Genomic DNA, 27,399 nt, shown 5'->3' with positions numbered 1-27,399 from the left:
CATTCTTTTCTTTGTCTCGATACTCACAGAACTTCTGAGCAGATCTCTATTTTTCTGGAATGAATCTTTAGCTATAGCTGTTCTTATTTTTATTTCTTTATCTTGCTTTCCATCTGCAGTAAAGTAGGTGCCTAAATATTTGTATTCTGTTGTATGTTCAATTTTCATATTGTTTATGAATATTTCTGGCTCGGATCTGCTTTCTTTTGAGATTTTCATAAATTTGGTCTTTTTTGCATTTATATCTGATCCAAATTATCTATCTTCTTCAATTAGTAGCTGCAGTAATTTGAATTTGTTTCTGTTTTCTGCTATTAGAATGGTATCATCAGCATATCTAAGACTGTTGTATTTTATACTATTGATACCAATTCCTAATATTTTGTTTTTCAATCTTTTTCATCATTGTCTCACTATAGATATTAAATAGATTTGGTGAAAGGATGCAACCTTGTCTAACTCCTCTTTTTATTTTCACTACAAAAGTCTAATTGTTAAACAGCTGCATTTTCTGTTTGGTGTAAATCATTTTTATAATCTTAAGTACATGATCTTCTATGTCTAATTTATCTAATATATTGAACATGGTATTATGTTTTATCCGGTCAAAAGCCTTCTGAAAGTCTATGAAGCATATGTAAATGTTCCTATTTCTTTCAAGTGATCTTTCTATTGATATTTTTAGCTCCAGGATAGCATTAATGGTTCCCATTCCTCTTCTGAATGTTGTTCACTCAATGCACCGCCTATGGCTCTTCCTGTTTGTTTGTTAACAATGTTTTAAAATAATTTTAGATGCATGGGATATTAGGCTCACAGTTCTCTAATCCTCGCAATTTCGTGCATTATGTTTCTTTGGAATTGGTATGCAGATAGATGTTGTAAAAACTTCAGGTAATTGTATTGTTTTATAGATGTCCTGAATGGATTCCACTAAATAGTTGTTATTATTGCCAGTCAAAGCTTTCAACAGCTCAGCCGGAATATTATCACACCCAGGGGATTTATTATTAGGAAGATTCTTGATTGCGTGTTCTACTTCCATTCTTGTGGATAAAGTGGTATCTGCTGTTACGTTTAACTGAAGGTGTCGTGAATCATCTAACATGTTACCATTATCATCACATCATCATAGAGGTCTGATAAGTCTTCCACCCATCTTCCATTTACAACAATTAGTTTATCATAAAACCATCATTCGTAAGAAAACTAAGCTGAGAGCTTTTTTTCCCCTGACTTTTATTTGTATTTTTCACAACACTGTCCTAGGTAGGCTAACGATGCCCTTATTTTTTGGAATTACTTCGGCTTGAATCACGTCTACTGGGAAACGAAGAACCTTGATCAGAGCTTTTCATCTGAGGGTATGCTAGATGATCTCATATACATGGGTGGAAGGATTTTACTTCCTGAAATTCGATTTGTTTTTCAATGGACCTGGAATCACAGTCGTAATTGCTTCGGCTATAATTCAGCCATCAATTCTGTTCTAGGAGAGCGATGAGATTTTAAAATATCAGTCATGTTCACAGGGTAAATGAATAATGTATTCTGAGTACACTGCAAACCAAACACGGTGGGAACAGAAAATAACTTACCACATGTCGATTGCATATGAGACCATAAAACAATACAGAATGGTATTTCGCGAGTAGATTCTTTTAGACCAGAGGCGCTGCATCCGATATATAAAAATGTAAAATGCTGGGTTCGTCTCAGATGCAAAGAACCTTTACGAAGACCTTTCAGATGAGGAGGTCGAATTAACAGTTCTGGTATGGAGGGGATCTCCTAACAGTTTGTAAAAAGAGAACCAAAAGAACACGTCAATCCTTTGGATGTGTATAGAAATATGGGACGGGATGTTTGTGAAATAACTTAAATGAAAAAAACTATTTCACAAACGCCTTAAGTATAGAGTGAGGCATCTCCGGAAGCAAATGCTCCAGGAACCTGCAATTTTGGAATGCAGTTATCGTGGAGCAGTGGCATTCAACACTGCAGAGAAAATTTACGCAGTAGTAGTAATAGCTCGAGAGACTAGCACGAGATGTAGTGACCACTTTCATAAACCACATCTAAACGAAGTGCAAGCAGTGAGTTTCTCTAAAGTGCTGATGAGAGAGCGATGCGGAGAGTTGGAAAAATAATTTTATACAGAAACTTATGCGTTAAGGGAAACTGCGTTTATTCATAACCCTTCGCCTGAATTTGGGTTCCAGTGGAAGGATGCCGGGTTGATACGAAAGGGAAAAAAAAAAAAAACGACTGGAGAATGATTCTTTACGTAACGTCCACAGATTCGTGTTGCGGAAAAGCAACTAAAAAAAAAAAAAAATCCACTCTGGCAGCCGCAGTAGCGCATATCAGGTGCCTGATATACGGACCCCCCCCCCCCGCCCTTGTTCGAAAAACGCTACGGATGCGTCTCTATAAAGTTGTGTAAAAGTGTATATATGGGAATGATCTACATTTAAACGTCGGGCAATGAATGAGATACTTTTACCACGTGGTATCTGTCGGGACCAACAAAGTTTCCACAGTGTGGGATAAATAAATGAATGATTATTCACCAACATCTTCACATCCTCCTAGGAGGAACACAGCAATCTTGTCACGCTAACGTTTCGGAAATCGGTAGGCAGCTAGTCTATTTTTCATCATCGCCCTATTTCACTGCATTTCTGCAGTTGGGAATACGATGTTCCTAATGCTAACTATATTTATTTCTTTGTGTTCTATGGTCAGTTTTGCCGAGTTATATGTTAAAAACTAGAGTGATATTCCGAAGGGGGGAAATTCCCACTTACTGGCGACCTACTAACTCTGAAATCGTTAAAAAAGAATACGAAGAAGCCTAGCAAACGATCTTCAACTGCATATTCTCTGCAACTTCAATAGCATATTTCAACGATTAATATTAAATGTAAACATAACATCGTTTTATCCAAAATAAGTGAACAATAAGAGTTGTCTCTCGAGTTATGCTCTACAATATCTCCCGTAGAACATGTACATTCCTTTTATTACAGGTTTGCTCTTGATTTAAGGTTGGGTTTCATGACCCTTTTGTGAATCCTTGAAATTCGGAGAGAACAATCCAGAATGTATTACTTAAACTGGTACTCAAAGATTGTGTCTTTCATTAGTGGGCTTCCTATCTGTGCTGAATTTGGAGTGTCAGTGGCTGCAATCTCTCCATGTCCGCCTTGATTCGAGGGTGCTGTAATAACAAGCTGTATGTGTGTGTGTGGGGGGGGCGGTAACCGGTATTGCTGATGACTGAGAAATCAGGGTGACTTCTAAAATAATATAAACAATTAATACTTTTCGAAGTTCTTACACCTCCTAACTGAGGAAATTGTGATATCAAATAGAAAGGAAGACTGAAAATTGGTTAAATAGTAGAAGAAACCTGTTCTTTTATTACTGACGGAGACTGCGACAAAAAGTAGGGCAACGCCAACATAAATTATCGTTACAAAAACAAAAACAAAAACAAAAATAAAAAAATCAGAAACTGTACAATATAGCATGTGGATAAGACCACACGAATATGGTCAGTGTCTCGATCATACAGACCAACAATATTTAAGACATAATCTTGGCATCGTGTAGTCAAGGAAGAGAGCGACTATTCCTGGTTGAAAAGTACACCGTTTGGAAGTCAACGAACACCATAGTATGAGAAACAAACAGCCATGCCGCCTACCCTAATAAGATGTAGAACCTCCTTTAGCTGCAATGACTGCAGCAATCCTACCGGGCGTACTTTCCACTATATTTCCAATAGGAATTTTGGACCATTCTTTCTGTAAGCATGTAATGAGGTCCTGGACTGTTGTGGGACGGACGTCTCTTGATTTCGCCCCACGCTCCAGTTCATCTCATAGATGTTCACTAGGGTTGACAACGGGACTGTGTGAAGGCCAGTTAAGTGTGGTGACATTCATTTCCATAAACCAGGCAGTTACAGCAGCAGTCTTATGACACAGGGCGTTGTCTTGCTGAAAGAGCCAGTGGTCATTTCCGTAGAAAAGTAGGAAGCGATTTTTGTCCAGAATGTTCAGATACCTCTCGGAGTTCAATGTTCGTGGCACGACAAATAGATGTCCGAGGCCAAACCAGGAAAAACGAGACCATACCATCATACCGCCACATCCGAATTTCATAGTTGGGGTTGCGCACTCTGGTAAGAGACGTTCACCGGGCATCCGCCACACCCATCCATCAGATAAAGGGTGTAGCGTGATTCCTCGCTCCATAACACAGCTTTCCAAGCTTCTGCGTCCCATTGTAGACACTCTTTACACCACTGAAGACACCACTGAATGTTGGTTCGGGTAATATGGGGCTTATTCGTGGTTCGGTTATTCGCTTATTTATGGTTCGGGTAATATATATATATATATATATATATATATATATATATATATATATATATATATATATATATATATATATACGAAATCAAAGATGTACTTTGATTTCGTAACCATAATTCCAGGATACGATGGTTAGCCCTATGCCTTTAAGTGTACTTTGTATATCAATTGCGCGTGTTCCCCTGGCCGGTTTGCCTGTATGTGAAATGAAAAAGGCGAGTTTCTCGGAAGGGGGGGGGGGAACCTTGCTGCTTCCATATGAAACCGGCTAACTCATTTTCACTTGAAAAGCACAGATAAAGGTTCTTTGCATTATACAGGATTCGAACCCAGGTATTTCCAATCGAAGAGCATTGCGCTCAAAAAAAAAAAAAAAAAAACTTCCCAGAGTGAAAACAAGAATGCACTGTATGTAAATTTGGAGACAAAGAAAGCACCGTTACCATGTGTTACTTCTCTGTGTTGCGACAGACGCTGCGTCTGTGACTGTGGTGCCCGCAGGTAACTCCTCCCAGGCTAAGATGAATCACGCATTGCGGTGATCACTAACGCGAGTAATGTAATGTATGTATAACACATTTAATGAGCATAATGAGACGGGGAGAGAAAAAAAAAAACTTGCTGACTTCAGAGAATATACACTAAACAAATTTCAACAGAGTATACATCAAAAAAAAAAAAAAAAAAAAGACTGTTTTCTTTCACCGCTGGTCTGGCACCAGAAATTAAAAGTGGGAATACAGAAAGTATTCGTGAAAATAAAGAAATTAAAAATTGCTTCTAGGGAATATCACAAAAATAAAAAAGAAAATGAATTGCAGTAAAAGCTGTTTTGAAAATATATATATCGATGTACAAACTACAAGAGAATATGAAATTATATTATTTGCTAAAAATACTAATGGTACGAAAATAACAGCATTGCAGAACTTCAGTTCATATTTAGAATATCATCATCTTAATCGTTCGAGCTGTTACGTAAGCAAATCGCAACCTCATACAAGAAACATTTAGACGAGATCTAAATGTGACAATAGTCGCCTAATTGACAATGTAAATCCAGACTTCGTATCTACTACTATTATTCCTTAAGAATTAACGGTTCCTCTTAATGTTAGGGTGGAATTTATTAACTATTATAAATCGCCTTGAAGAATAATTTAACATCCCCTCGATGGCAGCATATCGCATCCACATTATGTGTTTGATAGAGCTGTAAATAGAAACAAAATTCAAGCGACAATTCCAATCAGTCTCTCGCGAATCATTTTTCCGATCGATAGTAAATTAAAACTGCACGTGCAGACTAAAACAGCAAGAAAGTTGGAATGCTGCATTCAGGTTTAGAATTCCTATCCGTATATTTCGCGTACCTCGTGGTACACTTCATCAGGAGAAATACAAAATATTAAACAGGATGTCAAAAAAAGGGATGTTCACAGCACGCCATCATAAAGGAATCAGCAATAAAGCGCGTAGTGAAACCATACCCACAAAAGGCGCTGTTACGTCTACAGGTGCAGTGAGTATCGCATTCGAGATCCGCGCGGTTTTGATCCAGAAATACTTCTTTTCTTTCTTTATTCCATTTGATAGCGGATGGGGGAAGGAGAGGGAGAAGTTGAGTGTCCTTTCGGACGCCTCTTTGAATTCCCTAACTAACCTGTTGTATTCAATATAGAGTATTCGTTGTACTTCACGAACTACTTCATTTCTTATATGGAAAGCTGGCCCACAGTTTAGTTCTGGTCCTCATTTATTAGAAATCTCGACCACATAAATCTCGGATATAACACACACGCGCTTGTACCTTCACACACACAATACATTTTAGCGTGCACTTATTAAATGCATGCAAGTACTTATGCACTTGATAAAATCAAGTGCATAAGTACTGGTCTTCAGCTATTGATTCCTGCACAGCTGGCAGCTTGTATGTTGCCAACATATCTTTATAACGTGCGATTTATTTATTTATTTTATTTTATTTTTTATTTTTTTGCATTTCTCCTGAAGAAGTGCACAACAACGTACACGAAACCTTTTTAGCGTTTCAAGCTAATAAATCGATTTTTTTTTACACTTACTAGTCTCCACGTTCTAAACGTATACCGAAAATCATATCATATAGTTCTGAAAATATTTTATTAGTTGTATTAGATTATCAAGCCATTGGAATAAACTCCTGTGAAGTATTACAAAGCGAAGTGGCAGATTCTTGGGTAAATTTAGGCCGAGTACCAGATTCGTGAAATTAATATTTCTGTCTAAATATTAATTTGGTCCGTGTAGTTTTTTCTCAGGTGCAACAGCTTTATTATAAATTGTTTTGCTTACTGACACTCAACAGCTTCTTTAGATCGAAAAGTTATTGCAATATTATTGTACTGTTTATGGTCGTATGAGACCATCGGGAGCATTCTCCTCTTCAGGATTCTGTTTGGATTCATTTCCATACTATATAAGCCAGCTCTAATTCCTTGCATCGGATTTCACACTAACACTAATGGCTTGAGGTCTTTCACTAGGATGTGCACGAGGTAGGACCAATCATGTTGTATATATCTACGACTTCTGTGAACTTAAGCCAAACAGTGAAGTAAACGCTTTTGAGGACGATCCCATCTTAATTTTCTCTCAGGACACATTCGAAGAAATGCAAACTAAGCTTAACGCTGATCTTCCAGGAGTTATAAAACCTGGTTCCACTCACATAAATATCACAAAAACAAATTACGTAAATTTCAAGTTACGAAATGCAAAAAAACGAACGAAATTGTGGAATTCAAATTTCGTGTGCATCGAAATTAGGATAGTAACAGAAATATTACCTATTACCATCTTAATCCTCAAAAAATTTCATCCTACTTAAGTTACATTCATAACTTAATTAGAATTAAAAGAGCAATTGCAATTTAAGTTGTACACAGCAAACATCACTGATAACACATAATTAATAGCGTATGAGTTAAGTCATGAAGTTCTTTTATTCGTTGCATATATTCTTCCACTTGAAATGCTAAAAATATATTCTAGACGTATTTAATAAATGCGTTACACTTGGAAGGGCACATGGTTATATGTTATTACTGCTGTTCCTAACCACTCGGAGCCAACCAGGCCTAGAAAGACAATGATGAGTATGTTACTCCAGGCCTGGTTGGCTCCGAGTGGTTAGCGTACCCAATCACCAACAGGTCGCGGGTTCGAATCCCGCTGTGGGCATAGATGTTTGTGATTGTCTTTATGGGGGGGAGGGGAGATGAACTTCATTACCCGGTGTGAGAGACCACCTCCCTGCTTATTGCTTATTGGAGGTCTGAAGTGGCTTGAAAAAGTCCAGTATTTGGTCTCTAGAGAAGTGTTTCCGGATGATGTAAAAATAAATTGAAAATACAAAAAAATTAGAAAATTGATAAAAATAGAAAAAACATCCTTATCCACCCACGGTACAAAATATACTATAGGTATTGTAAATAATCTTTCCCGGGTGGGAGCAACGTCAAAAAAGTGGATGATAAACAAAGCGTTTTCTTTAGTAGGCCACAAAGCATGAATTGCGAGGCCTCAAATCGCACAAAGAAAGATTCGCTGAGCAGACAACCTTCGACAACAAGAAATGAAATAAATAAATAAAAAATTTAAAAAAAATACAAGAATTTGATCAACGAACACTTATTCTTCCACAGAAATGAGAAGACATGTTGAAAGCAATTGTATTGGTTAACCCACTAGAAAAGGTGCGAGTAGGTCGCGTAAGAATCCCGTTTTGTATTTAAAATGTAAAAAGTGCTCTATAGGATTACTCCACGTTGTACGTCTGCACTCTTGCGTATATTGATGATGATTTACAACATAACTGTCCGTAACTTTAGGGGATTTTTCTAAATTAGTCCAGCTGCTGACACTGTTGGTTCAAGCATACGATTCTTTATTACGAAAGTTTTGCACTTTAATTTGGAATTTTGATTAAATTGATTTATTCAACGAATAAATCAATACGGAATAAATTTACGGAATGTGGAAAATTTATTTGCCTGAAATGGGTGATGGAGTCGGGAATTAGTACTGAGCCACTGATTGATAATCTCTTGCTTCATAACTGTGACGGAGAAGCAACGGTCATAATACGAACTGTTGCAAAGCAGTCTAAAAAGTGGACACTTTCTGAACTAGCAGCAAAACGGCAAAGTTTTAAAATTAAAAGCAAGTTCCAAAAGCAAGTTCCAAAAATTAAAAGCAAGTTCCTCCCAAGCAAGTTCCAAAAGCCGAAATAATGGCGTCCATCGAACGAGGAATTTACGACCTGCCTCCAACAATAGCTAACAACATACGTTTAGATGTGGCCAACATCCTAATCAAGTCCAAGCCTCCAAAAAATAATATCCCACATAAGGAATTCATTGCTATAAAAGAGCTACACAACAACAGCCAGATTACCATAACAAAAGCAGACAAAGGAAATGCAACCGTGGTGATGGACACAACTGAATATGAAAACAAAATGCACACACTATTACAAGATCAGTCAACATACAAAATTATAGATCGCAATCCTACCAACACACAAAAGAATAAGGCACGAAAATTATTAAAAAAAGTCACTTCCTGGCCCAAAGACATAGTTAACAAACTCAAACCCTTCCATGTTAAAACACCAAGGATCTATGGATCACCAAAAATTCACAAACCAGGCACACCCCTACGCCCAATTGTGGACAGTATAAATAGTCCCACATACAAACTGGCTAGACATTTAGCGAAGCTACTAGCCACTCTCACTAACAATTCTCCCTCCTTTATCAAAAATTCAGCACACCTAAAAAGCATCTTACAACACCTCACCCTAAAAAGCTCAGACTTGATAGTAAGCTTTGACATCACTTCACTATTCACAAATGTACCACTAACAGAAACCCTCAATCTACTGAAGTCACACTTCCCCCCTGATATATTTGAACTATTCAAATTCACAATACATGCAGGATATTTCACATGGAAAGGGAAAATATACAAACAAATCGATGGGACAGCCATGGGCTCCCCCCTTTCTCCCCCCCCCCTGGCCAACTTTTACATAGAACACCTGGAAAAACAAGCAATCAATACAGCCACTCTCAAACCAACACTTTGGCTACGCTATGTTGATGATGTGCTTGCTATTTGGCCACATGGCCCTGAGACATTGAAAACATTCTTTGCACATTTAAATAGCCAACATCCAATAATCCACTTTACTATGGAACTGGAAGCCAACAACTGTCTGCCCTTCCTGGATACACTCATCACACGTCTCCCAGATGGTTCCTTATCATTTTCAGTTTTCAGAAAACCCACACATACAGGCAGATACTTACACAAACATTCACACCATCATCGTTCTCAACAATATGGCATATTAAAAACGCTAACCCATAGAGCGAGAGCAATCTGTTCAAATGACAAGGCTCTTACTGCTGAACTGACTCACTTACGCCACACCTTCTTGGCCAACGGCTACAATCCACAAAAAATAAACAAAATACTAAACACTCTTAAGAAACCCCTCCCACCATCCACCACAGAGAACTACAACAAAACAGTCACCATCCCTTACATTAAAGGCACATCCGAAAAGATCTCAAGAATCCTCAATAAACATAAACTACGCACCACATTCAAACCATGTAGCAAATTAGCTACCCTCATCCACTCACCCAAGGACAGCATTCCTCCTTTATCACATCCAGGAGTCTACCAAGTACCCTGCTCATGCAATCAAGCCTACTACGGTCAAACAGGAAGAACTGTGAATATCCGCATCAGCGAACATAAACGATACGTCCGGAAATATCATTATGGGAAGTCGGGCCTAGCAGACCATGCTCTGGATACCCCTGCACACAGGATCAACTGGAAAAACACAAAAGTACTACACAGAAACCCGTATAAATCAGAGAGATTGTTCTTAGAGGCGACAGAAGCCCTAAAACACACCCCAAATCTCAACAAATATGGCTGTATTAACTTGCCGAAGATTTGGGAGACAGTCATATTAAGAAAAAACTAGCACTTTTCTAGGACTCTAGTAATATATGATAGCGTTTTTTTTTTTTTTTTTTCAGATAGAGGGCGCCAAAAAATCAGGACTCTAGTCTTTGTGTTGCTGCTACAATTTTGGTTAAGTACACCATGTTGTTTTAGTATCGCGTATTGTGACAAACAGTGTTTTTGTGCTCTGAAGATGCTGGTTATAATACCAGCGAAATATCAGCATCAAGTCAATAAATTAATTATTTACTTAGTTTTTAAAATTAAAGCTTTCCAACAGAAATGTTTCAGTTATAATAAATACGAAACGACTTTTATATCAAATGAAAAGTAGCCGATTAAAAGCATGGAGTGCATAAGAGTTACGATGTCATCACAAAAAGGACAGAGAGAATCGAAATCTTCATTTATAAGCTGGGTCGGGTTGATATGAATTACGACCAAAGCAACTACGACTCTGACGCCCTAGTTGTATTTTTGGCTGTATTTGCACGCTTTCTTCTGGTCTTTTTTTTTTTTTTCGAGATGAAACACGCCTTGTCATAAAACTGACTAACTCACCTTCGGATGAAATGTACTTGAAAGGGTTCCCTCCCCCACCCCCTTGAATAAGCAACGCCATCGACTTACCCTGAATAAAAGGATATCTACGTGCATCATATCTTGCTAGGTCAAAATGAATAAAGAATAGCAGATAATTTCTTTTTCGAAAGCAATTCATTTATCACGTGACTGTTTGGAAAACGAAGCGCAGCTGAATACACAAGCATACTTCACAGTAAATCACGACGACACATTAACATCCTGTCTGTCCCACCACGAGGCATGGAATAACGCAGGTCATCAACGGATTCCACCACGCAAATATTATGGTCTGTAAAGGAGATTTTGGCATTACTTGATATCATTTTGAGCTTCTACCGCACAATGATTTTCAGGAAGGATACCGAAACAGTTCTCCGGGATCTTCCAAATGAGAATGATGGTCGGATGTCATTCGGTGAGAAAACCTTTCGACGTGCCACCGGGCATTAATCGGGTATTCCCAAGTCCACGAGGTGCTGACGAAATGGAGGTCCGCAGATGACATACAGTCAAAGGTGCTACGAGGGAAGCGGCTGAGAAGAATTGCCGATCAGACCGATAAACTCAGTCTTCTTCCAGGAAGAAGACTGAGCACAGTGCCACCAACACTGTATCAGAAATGACAGAATGTTGGTGGCAGAAAGTCTTCTACGAAGCGTTTCAGCGGTTATAATAGAGGTCCGCAGTGTCTCAAGTTTGAAGAGATACAAATAGTCCAGCAAATCTGTGGTTATGGACGGCTGATTCAGTTATGCGCAAACCGAAAGATGTATTACAGATTCGATGTCGTTAGATGAGAGGATGTCAAATTAGCATCCCCAGTTTATGATCTTTTCCGGTTCAAATTTTTCTGGCCACACTTCGTTGCAGTCATTTGCTTCATATATCGCTATTTAAATTCCGATAACAACCACTCTCACGTTTTTGATTACAGTCATCCCTCGACTTACGTCCGTTCGAGTTACTTCCGTTCCAAGATACGTCCGTGATTCCATAATGGAATAAATAACATTTTCGTAAGGTAAAAAGATTTTTATTTAGCAAAAATGCAGTGGCAACAGCGCATTCAGCCGCAACCTTCCTCGGCAGTCGGCAAGTGGCTTCAACAGCTCCTTTGCTCATTTTGTGTTTGAAAAATAGGTTATTTGTCATTAACTATTTCGCGAAATTTTGTGCAACATGGCCCCCACACGTCCTACTAAAAAACCTAGTGAAGAATCACAGAAAAAGTGGCGAGCAATTGATCTTGAAACGAAGTTGCAAGTTCAGCGATAGTGATGAAGCAACGACAAGGTCATGCCAGTGATTGGAAAAGTTAAGGCACTGAGTCTCTTCAAACATGCTGAAGGAAAAAGCAGGACCCGATTACGACTACGAATTCAACGCTTCTTTCGGTTTGGTTCATGAGATTCGAGCAGCGTTTTGCACTGCATAATGTGAAAATATATGGCGAATCTGCAAGTTCCGATGAGAAGGCTGTTAAGGAGTTTGTGGAGAAATTGGATAAAATTATTACGGAGGAAAATTATTTGCCTCAGCAAATATCTAATATGGATGAAACCTCCTTGTTTCGGGAAAAAATGCCCTAGCGGATAATTCATCCACAGAAAACTAAAATCTTTGCCTGGATTCAAAGCTCTTAAAGACCGTGTTACGATTCTGTTGGGGGTGATGTGGCTGGATGTAAATTGAAACCATTGGTGATATGGCACAGTGAGAATCCACGAGCCTTCAAAAACATTAGGAAGCATACTCTTCCAGCTCATTAGTGGAGATACAAGAAGTCGTGGGTGACTCAAAAATTGTTGCGGATGTCTTAATCAACTGTAATGCGAGTGAAATGGAAAGCTATTGTGTGAAAGAAAATGCAGAATTTAAAATTTTAATTCTAGATAATACTCCGGGTCATCTGTCTTATATCGGTGATCTTCACCAAGTTCAAGGTCATGTTTCTCACTCCAGACACTACTTCATTGATCCAACCGATGGATCAGGGAGTTCTTGTAGTGTTTAAGGCTTATTATTATTATCTACGGACAACTTTTTCACGAGCCATTTCTGCCACTGAAGTAAACGGCCAGACTCTCGTGCAATTCTGGAAAGCATTCAATATTTATCATGCTATTAAAATATTCTTGTGGCTTGGGATGAAGTGGCCTTTCAATGTATGAGTGACATATGGAAAAAGACATTAAAAAGGTTTGTGCTCGATTTTGGAAATTTTGAAAAAAATGAAGACCTTTGTAAATTGAGTGAAGAAATAGTGGGCCTAGCAAACAATCTGAATCTCGGAGTGAGTGATGACGACATAGTTCCACTCATAAAAAGTGAACCTGAAGAGTTGTCCGACGAAGAATTGGGTCGAACTAGAGGCAGAGCAAGTTGCAGAAGAGGAAGAACAAGAAAAGGAAGAGGAACAAGGAGAAAAAGAGAAACAAGGAGAGGTAGTTAAACAATTCACAGTGAAGGGTCTTGCAGAAATGTTCTCTGCAGTTAGCGATGTTCTCAAAATGGCTGAAGACATGGACCCCAATGTTGTACGCTACTTATTAGTAGAAAGGAAAGTACATGATGCGTTTGTTTGCTATGAACAAATTTATGGTGAAAAGAGGAAGAGGAACAAGCAAAGCACATCGAACATTTTCATCAAAAAAAAAGTTACACCAGAAGAGCCGCAGCCTGGTTCTTCACATAGGGAAGTTAATGAAGATGTGATTGTGGAGGAAGATTTGGGTGATTATTCTCTTGTTTTCTAGTGGCAGTAACGCACAGTACACTTTTATAATATAATAAGGTTTAAAAATTAAAATGGCAGTATACTTATTACTGTTAAGTCCCTAATCCCCATAACTCTGTTGATTTAATGTATCGACTTACGTCCGAACTGACTTACATCCGTCCTGATGGAACGAAACCTAGACATAAGTCGAGGGATGACTGTACTTTTGTATGAAGCTTGATTTTCCGCAGTCCCAATACCCAAACCACAGTCATCTACCCTCGGAAATTTAATGTTCACAGTTAGCATCTCTTCTCAAACTCCGCTCGTCAATAAGGAAGAGATGTCCCAGGTATTAGCTGTTGGTGATTAGCTGGCACCAGTTGTCATTCTATCCTCGGAATACTGGAAAACAGCACCATGGACCTTTTCTTAAGCAGTTCTCCATCTAAATATACTATAGACACCAGCTCCTGTTGACAACTCAGGCCCATCACCTTCACTACGTTTCCCATTCGGTGCAACGTCCTTATCCAGCCATGACAAATTTCGCAGCTTATGTGATTCCTACTCCTCCTTCCCATAAGATTAGTGTTTCCGATTTTTTTTTTTCTATTCCAAGTGAGATAAAGTTCAGAGATCAAAAATCTCAGAAACTTCGTTTCTTGCTCAGACTGCATGTCTGTGTGTGTGCGCTCAGCCAGAGTGCACCTTCTGTCCATCCACATCCAGAAGGCTCTATTGCAACATGTCACATAGCAATGATAAGATGGTATGGCATACGCGACCAAGATAAACACATTCCAATGTTCTTAAACGGCTCACTGGATGCCACTTTAATCTTCTGGCAGAAAGGCTTCTTAATAGTTTAAACACAAAAGTCTCTTTGGTCCAGAAAGAGACTTTTGTTCCAGTTATGCGTCCCTGAATTAATGCCACCCGATATGGTCCGTACAGCTGTCAAATTGTTTGCCACCTACTGGAGAGACGACGAGGTGGCAAACATATCCTACATGTCGGTTAGGACGAATATCGAATGCAAGCCGATATTCATCCTAACCTGAAAAAGGGAGGGAGTCGCATTCAAAGATCGAACTACTGTTCCACTACCCTCAACTCAATTCTTTCGAACGCAATGGGAAAAGGTCATTAACAGCCATCTTTTTCACTACTTAAGAGATCAAGTAAATTAGTTAGTGGTCACCAATATGAATTCCGCCCACTCTAGATCCTCGTTGATCTTCTAGCGAACCTGATCCACCTTTAGATCAAAACGGTTTGAGAAACTACTGTGATCGCTGTCGACATTTCCGGGGCATTTAATTGGATCGTACCGTGACCTGCTTACCAAGCTACCACCACCTTATGGTGTCCTCTCCCTTTGTAAGAGTCTCCAGCATCCTTTCCATTTTTCTTCCTACCAATGCCGAGTGCCTCTGAACTCTGCACTTTCGTTTACAGTTTTCCTTCAATGGCCCTTCGATACTCTTACTTCATATTCGTACTTTTGCTGGAGACTTAGCATCCCATTCCTCTTCTTCATTTCACAAGCCATGTGTAATTCATATCATTTATTATTCAAGATCTTCCACAGCCAATGTTTCAACACTAGTCTGGTTAGAATTCATTCAACCTAATCTAGTGAACATTAATGCTACTGGCCTTGTGTTCTTTCCTGTAACAAAGATGTCGCTTTGCTAAGATCAGATTTCTTTTCTTTTGACTCACACGTACAAAAAACGTGACTATTTCTCACCTCTGCGTTAATAAGAGACGAGTTACGTCACTGTTGTAGATTCGATGGCTTCTTGAAAATTTTCTGGAGGGATTCTCTTATCGCTTAGTTCTCCGTAAGATGGCCAGGAGGTGAGCTGTTTATAGTCAACATTTTGTAATTCAGAAATGTATTCAACGTTAATTTAATGAAACGAAGAGATAATAATTATTCACGGTTATTTTATAGCCAAACATTATTTTTGTATTTGGAACTTTACAAGCTTCGACAGTGACGGACGGCTTACGAAAATACTAACCTTCGCCTTCATTCTCGCGGGATTGCAGGATTTAAAAGGCACGAAATCTGCCAAGGAGCTCACTCGTTTATTCCTTATTCAGTGAATCGATCAGTGAATACATCATCATATTATAATTACCGAAAGGTCATTCCAAGTGGGAATGATCATCGAGGGACTGAAGCTGCATAAACTTTGGTTTCGATGAAAGCGAGTTTTTTTTGTGTATCACCCTGTATTTTAGATGAAAAAAAAAAGGCTTTCTATCAGTTTTCCGAGAACCCTATCTACAGAAATGTTACAATTTTAGAGGATTTTAAAATTAATCACAGCTTATAATTTTGTACATTTTATTTATAAATAAATAAAATAAAAAAAGAAAACAATAATGGTCCCTTCGATTGCGCTTTCTAAGCCTCATGTGCCTGCATATAAATGCCATGTTTTTCTTTTTTAAGCATTCATTTCTTTATTTTTTTAACTCTCCCATTTGCTGTTGTCACATGGCACAAACTCACGATCCCAACTCCCCCATCCCCGACACACACACACACACACACACACACACACACACACACACACACACACACACACACACACACACACACACACACACACACACACACACACACACAAATAACTACGGTTTTCTTCATTTTCGAAAGGCTGCCTACGCGCTGAAGGTATAAAAAACAAGACAGGAATAGTTTTCTTTATAGCCACGGATCGAAGTATCTGTGGCTATAATCTGGAAATTTTCAAATTTTATTTGGTTCCCCACATAATTTTCTTTGGGTCTTCAAAGTTCATCCGTTTTTTTTTTTTTTTTTTTGCAAACTTTGAAGCAACTTTGTTCATATAAAGAAAGCTCCAATCAAGGTGATTTCAACTACCAAAGGTGGTCGCAACTTGAATAAAAAAAATTAGTTTTTCTCATAAATGAAAATTAGAAATAAAACGTGCACACTTTGAGCATTAAATTGGCAGATGAAAAAGAAAAAATAGAAACAGAACAATCTATAATTAAGCTGTGATTAATTTTAAAGTACTTGAAAATTGTAAAAATTCGGTGGATTCACAAAATAAAATGGCCGACGATAGGATGATATAGAGAAAAAAATATATTTGTTTTCATCTGAAGAATAAGGTAACCAAATAACTGTTTCATCAAAATATAAAATGAAGCAATTTCCATTTAACTTTTAATTTGATGATTCACAGGGAATAACCCCGAAGAAACGAATCTACGATCTTGACATTCGACATTTCAAGGTGAAACGTTTTATTTCTCTTTCAATCGCTTTTGAAACTTTTAGACTTTTAATAGCAATAAAATAATAACAGATATTTATTATCCTTCGTTTTAATAAATTTCAGTGCCAAAGCGAAGCCTTTTAGGTTCGTTTCTTTGGTCATTAATTTTCCTGTTTAATCAATCAGTTTCGCTCATTAAAGTGCGGTACAAACTTGCATGGCGCAGTCTGTTACAGTGATCGTCTGCTGTGTACGATGATGCACGAGTTATTCCGACTATTTCGGGTAATAAGTAAGCGATTTTCAGCAAATGAACTATGGTTGTTTTTGTACTGTCTGATATCCCGGCTTTCTGTGCTCATGCCAACTTGTCTCGAAATGATATTTATTATTCTTTTGTTGTTGTTTTTTTTAACAAGCTATTGCAAATACAATGTCTGTCATTTCGAACAAAAACGTATAATACTGCGTATAGGAGATAGATAAAGCTAAAATTTGTCGTGCTTGTATAGTTGCATTCTAAATTATTACTTACCAATTCATCCAGCAGATCTGTTTTGTTTATATTTTTATTTTGTTGTTTTCTCGGGTTTTACGTTTTACAAAACCTTTCGAAAATGCGTTGACGAGGTGAAATCGCATGACTTTCCGAGAGTGGACAAAGCGGACATATCGAACTACATGGAATGTCTCGAACATCAGACTTATACGGAAGGTCCCCCCTCCCGCACTAAATCTAAGCAAGACTGAGCTATCACAACAGCTAAATATATGCATCCATTCTCTCTCTCTCTCTCTCTCTCTCTCTCTCTCTCTCGTGTGTGTGTGTGTGTGTGTGTTATACTTAACTGTCACGCATGTCGCGCCTATCCAAGTAAGTATATGTGGATAATAAGCTCTCCCTAAATGAGAGCAAGAAGTATAAATATGACATGACAATTCCTACAGCGGACTTGAAACTGTCCAAACGTGTCTATCTCACTGGATTAAAAGAACCCAGAAATGGATGCGATATGTGCGGAGATTTAACAGTGTTTTTTTTTTTCGCATGTCATGCCAGTATCCACAGAAAGCAGCTTGTATTTCACAGCCTATGTTGTTTATGACTGTGCTTGCCTTTATGAAAGCATTACGACACTCGTGAAATCGCGTCGTGTTCCAAATCTGTAATGAACAACATTGGCGAAGCACACTAATATTGTGTGTTACCTGATTCATTGTCAGCTGTTGTACTTTTAAGAACTGAATGTTGCTCGCGGCTTTAAAAGGTGCTGTAATTATTTGCAGAACCACAATCTCCAGGAGAGGTCAAAGCAGAAAATGACGAGCAGAGCAGGATAGACAGCGAAAAGGAAGACAAACTCGAAGAGAGAAAGGAGAAGCGAGATCACAATGGCCACGAAGAAAACCATCAGCCGAAAGTAAAACAGAGAAGATCGCGAACAAACTTTACACTGGAGCAGCTTAACGAGCTCGAGAGGTTATTCGATGAGACGCACTATCCAGATGCCTTCATGAGGGAAGAGCTGTCGCAAAGGCTGGGGCTCTCCGAAGCACGGGTGCAGGTAAGAACTGTTTTAATATTAATTTCTTGGTGTGTGTTACTCGTGATATATTATTATCTTTATTTCAAGAAATATCCTTCGATGGGGTCGGGGTCACTCCTAGAATAGCTTCTTGAGAAAACTTGTCACTTCGCATTTTTACATAAAACAGATCTGCTAAGTGACACGGGGTCGCCTACAATATCCTTGTCTTTATTTTTTTTTCTTTCAATAAGTGTCGAAACGGAGTGGGAAGGAATCCCCATAAATGGTGCCGATATTGCAAAGTCGTACTTACTTAGTTGACCACAATGAAAGGAATTAAGCTGGATTATTATTTTTGCATTTACTAGGTAAACATACCGTTCAATTATAAGAAGCGTAATAAAAACTGTTGTGAGTACCTTAGAATCATGTTTATGCACCCGCATGTGGGCGGGTGGGTAGATGCGTCAGAGCCAGAAATGAAAAGAACGCGGAATAGATTGATTTTTTTTTTTTTTTTAATAAATGCATGCTATGATTTTCGGGGAATGCCGAGTGGTGTGGGAGGTTTCAAATTCTAAATATGCAAGGGAATAAATATGACGAAGGAAATCAAGTTTTGCGGTTGGAGTATAACTGGACGCAGCCCACATTCGTATACTTTTGAGAAAGGGACTGGACGATAAAAGACACAAACTCGGGTGAACGTTCCCAAGAAAGAAATGTGTTCTAATGGCCGGTTTGCCTGCTTTACGGAATGAAAAACTCGAGTTTCCGGAAAGAAAAACCTTTCCACCCTTGTATGAGACCGGCGAACTCAGCTTCGTTTGAAAAACCCTGATAAAAGTTCTAGACAGGACTGCAACCCAAGTCTTTTCAGCCAAAGTTTAAGATGTTGCAGCACTGTCTCATTCGAAATGGACAGTTTCACCAAACTTTGATGCGAATTTATGCGTTGTCATCTGCATATATGCTGTCGCGTGCTTACCATTAGCCCTGCATCAAGCAGTTGTAGATTTCAACGAAGAGCGCGCATGCGCATAATGTTCTACAATCTCCACAGAAACCAGTGACGTATTCAAACCTGTTTTCCAAGGAAGAAACGATGAGCAGAATTTAACCATCTGAGAGGGTCACCACGTGAGTTCTAAGTTGGTTGGGATTATGACCGAAGCAACGAATACTGTGAGCCCAGTATGTCGGTCTAATTAATCGCGTGTTTCTCAGGCGAGAGAAATCCACGACTGAGGAAAGAAACTGACACCCCCTGGGTGGGACTGGCTAACGGATCTTCAACTTAAAGCCTTTATCAAGGTTTTCCCGCAACCTAGATGGAATTTGAACCAAGGTCTTTGCTAACCGAAGGTCAAATGTCGCTCAAAAGTGGAGTAACGTCTGCTAATGGTCTGAACATTGGGGGACGATCGCTGTCAATAAAAGTAGATAAAAATGCGATGCAGACAAAGGAACTTGACAGAGACAGAAATGGTGAAGTCAACTCATTTTAACAAATGTCACTCACTCGGCTTGAAATGCGTAATTTCCGTTTGAAACTGGTACGATGACTTACTATCTGGACCTACCACTCTGCAAATTTTTTTTTCCAAAACTCATAAGGTGCTAATAAGGAGACAAAAAAAAAACAAATTTGACGATAATATCACGTTCTTTTTTATGCTAAAGCTAATACCAACACACTTTAGTGTTAGCGGAAAGACAAACACCTGTTTATCGATATCAATGGCGATATCGATACAACGAAATGTGATTATTCACGATCTTTAGATTCTTATGCGAGCGTTTATGGTAAGCCATCCTTGCTTCTTAATATGTGATCCTTGCATTATCAAGTCAATAAACAGCTGTTATATTTAATATAATTACTAATTCTTGCTTATCTTCTAATTAAATACTTGTCCTTAAAAAATACGTAAAACAGTTGACAAAGACCTTATAAGTTTCTACCCAAATCTTATTTGCTTGGCAAAGGTTTCAGTGATTACAGCCTGCTAAATCTGGCCTTTCGGTTGTAAGGAACTTTTAGATCCTGTCAATGGACGAGTGACATTGTCTAGGCCTTTCTTAAACGATGCTGAGTTCACGTCTCTCACGAAGGTTACAGAATTTGTTCCTCTTGGAAAAATCGCTTTTCTCGTTAGGTGATAATGCACACTCTTAGTTGCATCAGTGCCAATCTAAAAATTATCCGAACCGAATTTATCATGTGCTCACACGAAAAATTACCCGAAGAAAATAAAAATGGTGTAACGTATTTGTTAAAACATTCTCTGAGGAAATGTAAAGATCGCGATTGTGCTGAATGACAACGAATCTGTTTTTTTAAAAAAATCTGCGCCGAAATTGTCCACTTCTTCAAGTGACGTGATAACTATTTTGAATATTCATCTCATGCTAATCCTCGCTGTCCATCATTCACAAAAGTGGTGGACTCAAAGTGTCAGACTCATCAGCAATAGAATATGCCGACGACGTTCTCCTGTAGTGAGATATTCAACCCCTACGCCGTACGGTACTGCATAATCCCCTCCTCCCTGAGGATTCCCAAGCCTTGGTCTTCCTTATTGATTTCTGCAACCAATCGTGAAACTTGATTATTGCACGCGCGTCCTTAATAAGGAAGAAAAAGTCTGTCCAAATCCAGGATCAGATGAACACTGTCGTCAAACGTCCCACATAATGGTGAGAATTCTGCTGCTGGTATTTACGCATAACACATACTGCACGAAGAGTGCGAAAAATATGTTGAGATGACTGACAGGGACGGAGCGCCCGCAAATAACAATAGCGTACGAGACATGAAGTGTCAGAAGCAACTCAAGCAGAAGCAATGATACTTTGACTTAGCTACTTTAAGTGGGAGTGGGTGCATGTGCCAAATCCGTCTCAGATTCATTATTCAAAAGACAGAAACCTTTCTTGACGTTTTCATCGGTTCGTGATTTAACTGATTCCACAAGGAATTGGCTCTTTTTACGTTAAATGTAAACAGCAGTATTTCTTTCTGGTTGTTATGGAAATGTAAAGTTCTCCAATTAAAAAAAAAACGTGAAAAAAGCAGAATGTACGATGGACAATGAGGAAACTGGACACATAAAAATAATGTTTCGTGTTTAGGGATAGTTCGGAATAACGAAAGCGCAACTAAGACTATGAGTCGAGTGTATTATGTCTGTTTTTAACTGCGCTGGGAGTGGGGGGGGGGTTACTACTTCCATATGAAATAAAGAATTGAATTATGAAGAAATGTGACGATCATGATGATCAGGTCGGGTGAAAACTCTATATAAGAGACGCTGGTTTTTTTCCTCATTTCCTAAAGATTTGAATGTGATCGGACATCTCCATTATGACTCGATCACTCCAACAGAGATGAAGAATTCTGCAAAAAACAGAGCGATTGTTTGATGAGCGAATCGGTGAGAGGAGGATCTTGGATTAACCAAACTGCCATCTTCAGAAAGAAGGATTTTAAGGGGCTTTTAAGACACCGACCCACGAATGGGAACAGTAATCTAGGATGAGTTACAGTTGTGATAAATATAGAGTTTGTTCTTCTTCGAGGAAAACGATCCTCTCAAGTGAAAGAGAAACTCGTCGTTTCTTCAACGCTGAAAAAGTCGCTTAAACTCATGCTATGAAAGGTTACATCAAAGAAGAGAAATGCGATTTTCTTTAGAGACAGCTCCTTTGTTCCCAATAAGTCGCTGAAGGGCAGCAACGAAATACACACAGATGTCCGGATAACGATAAATTGGCTGTTTAATTCGGGCAAATTAACGGATTCGCATAAAAAACAAATCACTTCGATAAGATCGCTTCCATGGCTGTATTTTTATTTCCATAGAAAAAAAAAAATTCAGTCCCACACGAGAGGTTGCAGAACCGATTGCATATCGATACCACTGCACAAACATGGGTTAAGGAAGATGGAACAGAAGATTTTTTCCTTGAAAAACCTGGCAGGTGTAGTTATTGGATGAACACAATTTTCTGTGAGGTGGTCTGTTCCACAGAAGAGAAGCAGATGGAAATGAATGAGGTGAGAAGAAGCCGGGTTGGTGGGTTTTGCAGTTGGACTGTAAAAAAAACGGGAAGTCGCTGTTCAAGTTTTAACAAGTCCAACGGAAAGCGGAGAAATGATGGATGTCGGACCAGTTTCGGCAGATGTGAACAGTGAGTCTGTGAGGTGAAACGAGTCAGTGAGAGGAATCATTGACCGGCTGGACTTCCCTCCTCTGAACGGCACTACGAAATTTTAGGAAGATCCTTGGTGCACCACGCTAAACATAAGAATGACGGCCGAATTTACGATTTGTTAGTTACTGGATGGAGAAAAAGTACTGAGCAGAAAAGAGAAAAGCAAGTTTTTGAGAGAGTGATGAAGCAGTTGATGGGACATGGGTGTATGTCAGGAAATATTAGACGTAAAGATTCCCTCTGTTGATCTGTGAAGTAGCAACAGTACGGGAAGGTGAATTAGAATTTTTATTTATTTTTTTTTTGAGAGAGAGAGAGAAGACAGCACTCTGTTCGGTATCACACACTAAAGATTATCCTCGTCATATGGGAGAACAGTATATGCAATAAAGATGACCGACGTATTTCCTCTATTAAAAATATGGCCTCAAATTTGGCGGGAAAAAAATTATAAAAGGCTGATGTTGAAAACCAAAAAGTTATGCGGAAAACGACTAAATAAAAAAAAGTTCAATTTTTACGAGAAATATTACTGAGAGGCAGCTCTATAAATAAAAACTGATACTATTCTGTTAGTACTAGTTTTCCCACACATCATTGCAAGAACTGGAAAAAACATTTTTTTTTCTATCGCATCTCTCAGCATATTTACTTAATCCACTTATCAAGACAATTTTTAAGACTTCCTCCGTGATGTGAGGCAAGCAAATTAGACGTTGAGAGTTTTACGTGTCAGCGGCATTAACGTAAAAGTTAAAAAAAAACATTAAAAACTACGTTTTCACATTTATACCAGTAACAGCTTGTTGGGAATGTAATTTCACATCGCTGGGGTTTGCAAAGAACACGTGCACTGCAGCAAGTGTAAATTACTTATAAAATTTTTGCAGTGCATTTCAACCAATTTTACTTAGCTTGTTAATAAAAGTAACTGGTACTCGCCACTTAAATGCAACTTTCCAAACGCTGTTTTATTAACAGCAATAGTTAGTGAATTTTAATAGTTACCATCATAAACGCATGCATGATAAGTCAGTGGTGAAATACCCTTTGATGCTCGAGTGACTGCAACAGTTTCAAGGCCCTCTGAAGCAAAACACTTTTGTGGTGTCGATTTTCTTTGCTTTTTCGAATGCTTCTTTAAACATCTTGCCTTCATATTCAAAGTCTTCACTGGATACAGAAAATAATCGTATACCGGCAGTGTTGCTAGAATAGAAGTTGAACATCGCCTGCAGTGACTATTAGGCTATGTGGTCTTTAATAGTCCTTTGTAAGCTTGTCTTTGTGACCAACCATTCGATGGTCCCACCCCAGCAGCAACAGATAGATTCATGCCATATGACGTGGCAAAAACGTATCACTCCGCAAATAAAGAAGTCATCATTCTGTTTAACAAAGTTCATTTTGTGCTTACTACTGAAAGAGAGAGAGAAAGAAAATGCAATCTCTGAAAATCCCGTCTCAGCCTGCGTCAACATACTCTTTGATGAGTTCAAAATAACCTTCTGCAGCCTTCACAATTCTTAGAGGTTTGGAAGAGAGAATTTCAGTGTTGTATATCATTCCTGTTGATATCCTACTCCAGTGGTACTTAACCTTTTAGTAGTCGCGGCTCCCTAAGTATCCTAAAATATTTTCGCGGCCCCATAGTTTGTAGTAACATAATAATAATAATAATTAATTTTAAAAAAAAATAGTGATTTACTTTCTGATTATAAAAATATCAGAAAACAGAAATCAACTTCACTTAAATATTATGTAAAAACTTTACTGTATTTATATTTAGGAAATCAACTAATGTTCTTTGTTTGCTCATTTTATAAGGGGGTAAATTTTAAGAAATAACAAATCAGTATTACAGCGCTGAAAGTTTCGAAAAGTAATTGCACTCAAGTAGCACTTCACCAAGTTAAGTTCTATGCATTCGTACTAGTATTGTTTGAAACTTCAGAGAATCACACTTGGAATCCCAGAGAAAGAGTTCAGATTACTAACACAAAACGATTCAAGTTTGAAACAAAGTAAAATAAGTGGCAAAAAATAATTATTTTAAGAGATTTCAAAATTTTAAAAACTAGAAACGTTTATAAATTTTCTGCGGCTCCCTAGGGGGCCGCGGCCCACCGGTTAAGAATCACTGTCCTACTCTTTCCAAATTTTTAAAACCAGACAGGCGGCATATAATCATCAACGACTATACTACTTTATCACTAAAGCTATCAAAAAACTACATTTTTATGGATTAAATTGGAGTTCTTCCTCCGATTATAAGTGCGAAGCTTTGCATCTATTCTTGCAGGTTACTTTTTTTTCTTTTTAAGCATTCGTTCATTTATTTTTTACTCTCCCATTTGCTGTTGTCACATGGCACACTGTTCGCTCATCCTAACAAAACTGTCTTGACAGGTGGGATGTACTAAATATGCTTACAGATGAAAGGCTTCGGTTAAGGTTACTTTGGGACGAACACATTCCACTAATATGTGTGCGCAAAACATGCAAAACTATCAGACGTGTGGATTCGATCTACTGAAGGGTAAAGTGAAAACTGGGGTAGGGAAAAAGAGCACTCGGAACGAAAAGTAGATGAACGCCAGCGTGAAAAAAAAAAAAAATGTTTACCGGAAAATGCAAATAAGAAATAAATAACGGACACACCTTGAAAATGACAGTAAAACATGACAACTTGGAAATTCTGTGATCTCCAAAATTACGAAAATTCTGTAGATCCTTAAAATAAAAATGGCCGCTATAATTAATAAGATGTCAGGAAAAATCTAACCATAATTTCTTCCAATCTAAAGGAGAGGGTGGGAAACGACTCGCTTTCTTCGAAATAGAAAATTATGCAACTTTCGTTTATTTTTAATTCGGCGATTCCACATCCACGTGAAGAGCACTGACACTGGTTTCTCTGAACCTTCCTTTCCGCGGTATGTGTTCGGAGGAAACGATGTAGGCTAGGAGATTTCAACTCTACAGATAGTGTTTTTGCAGACAGCGTCTGATTTCACTACTGAAAATCAGTTTAAGTTTCTATACGATAGGGCAATATCGTATAGAAACTTACCACCCATTTATTTCGATTACTACTGAAGTCTTCAATTTCTAAAACCAGTAAAGGGTTGTGAGGAATTGGCATCGAAGAATATGAATAAAAATATGCTCGACTTGGAGAGTTAAAACGTTGAAGTAACAGAATAATAGGTGAGCAAGTAGAATGTATAAATAGGAACCAGTTTGGGTATCACGAAGATGGTAATATACAGTTTAAAATTATTTGTATAAGACCTGCTTAGAACTGCTGATGAAAATCGAAGTGAGCGAAATGCAATGAAGTAACATTGTGTTTCACTGTACACCATTCTTCCATTTCCTGGGAAATATCTCTCTCCTAATCTTACATCCTTTTTTTTTTCTTGAATTAGTTTCAATATCTGCTGTGGAATCTCGCTCTTCTTGGCTGCTCTGTTTCTAGGACCGTTGCTTCCACTGCTAGAAGGCGGTTAGAATGGAGCGAGGCAAAGTAGCCAGAAGAGCAATGCAATGACACAATAAATACCATGGTGAATCGAGAAGGCGAGAGGTATACAAGGTGATCAGAAACATCAACAAGAAATGGAGCTCAAAGCGGAGGATCATAAAAGATGACAAGGATAAAATCGTGATGAACACAGAAGAAACAGTCGAGAGAGAGAGAGAGAGAGAGAGAGAGAGAGAACTGGAAAAGATACTATTCAGAGTTATGTAAGACAGAAGTAGATGCGGAGGCTGAAAAGAGGCAAATTGATAAATTGAAGGCAATACCACCACCAAGTGTATAGAAAGAGAGAGAGAGAAAGAGAGATGGACATACTGAGAGAAGAGATTGCAAAGGCAGTAACGCATCTATAGTACTATAAAATTCCCAGGAACGATTGGATCACTGGGGAGAGGCTGAAGTGCAGCTCGTCTGTGATGACAGATGAACTCAAATGGATGGATGGATGGCAGGAAAGAAATGTACCAAAAGCGTGGATGTTATCAATTGTAATACCCATTCACAATAAAGGAAGCAGAATGGACCTGCAAAAAAAGTTACAGAACATTGCCATGACGAGCGAGTCATGTGTGGAAAGTACTTATGACGTTATTAATAGAGATAATATGGAAACAAGTGGAAGAAAATCTAGTACACGGACTGTACTCAAATCGCACAGAGTGGAAAAAATCTGATGTCTCTGTTGTGGAGTATCGACGATATTGCAGAAGCTGTTTGTGAGAAAAGGTGGAACACTGAAAGGTGGTTCCGGATAACGACGCACCAGACAAGAAGGCCCAATATCCTGGAGCATCTTATCATGCTACTGGAAAGAAAAATTAAGGAAGGTTTGAACTGAAGGTACGAGAATCAATAACCTAAGATGGGAAGAAGACATACTATTGAAGTTTAATAAGAACTAGAGAGGATGAACAGTGCGGAAGTTAAGCAAAGAAGAAAAAATTCGGGTTGAAAATGAACACCGAAACACTAAACGGTCATATTCAGGAATGAGAGAATGAAGATCATGGGCATGCGCTAGAGGAGGGGGGGGGGGATAATGGGGATTTCACGTATTTGAAGAGCAACATGATGCACGCATAACAAAAGCGAAAGTAACTGTATAGGCAAGAAAAAGATATGG

At 38.5% G+C, this 27,399-nt stretch overlaps 1 protein-coding gene across 1 annotated transcript in view; it reads left to right on the top strand.

Moving 5' to 3' along the window:
* Positions 1-8,434: 8,434 nt before the first annotated feature.
* Positions 8,435-27,399, top strand: part of LOC150102872 (short stature homeobox protein 2-like) — a 51,763-nt gene continuing 32,798 nt past the window's right edge. Inside the window, exons 1-2 of the mRNA XM_090397963.1 lie at positions 8,435-8,591; positions 18,273-18,550. Of these exons, the coding sequence (XP_090254089.1) occupies positions 8,435-8,591; positions 18,273-18,550 (435 nt within the window). The remainder of the gene's footprint in view (positions 8,592-18,272; positions 18,551-27,399) is intronic.

This window comes from Typopeltis vanoorti, chromosome 9 (assembly GCF_054136105.1).
Source record: "Typopeltis vanoorti isolate ZY-2024b chromosome 9, IOZ_Tvanoo_1.0, whole genome shotgun sequence".
In the NCBI taxonomy this organism is placed as follows: domain Eukaryota; kingdom Metazoa; phylum Arthropoda; class Arachnida; order Uropygi; family Thelyphonidae; genus Typopeltis; species Typopeltis vanoorti.
This window is presented reverse-complemented; position numbering and strand designations above follow the sequence as displayed.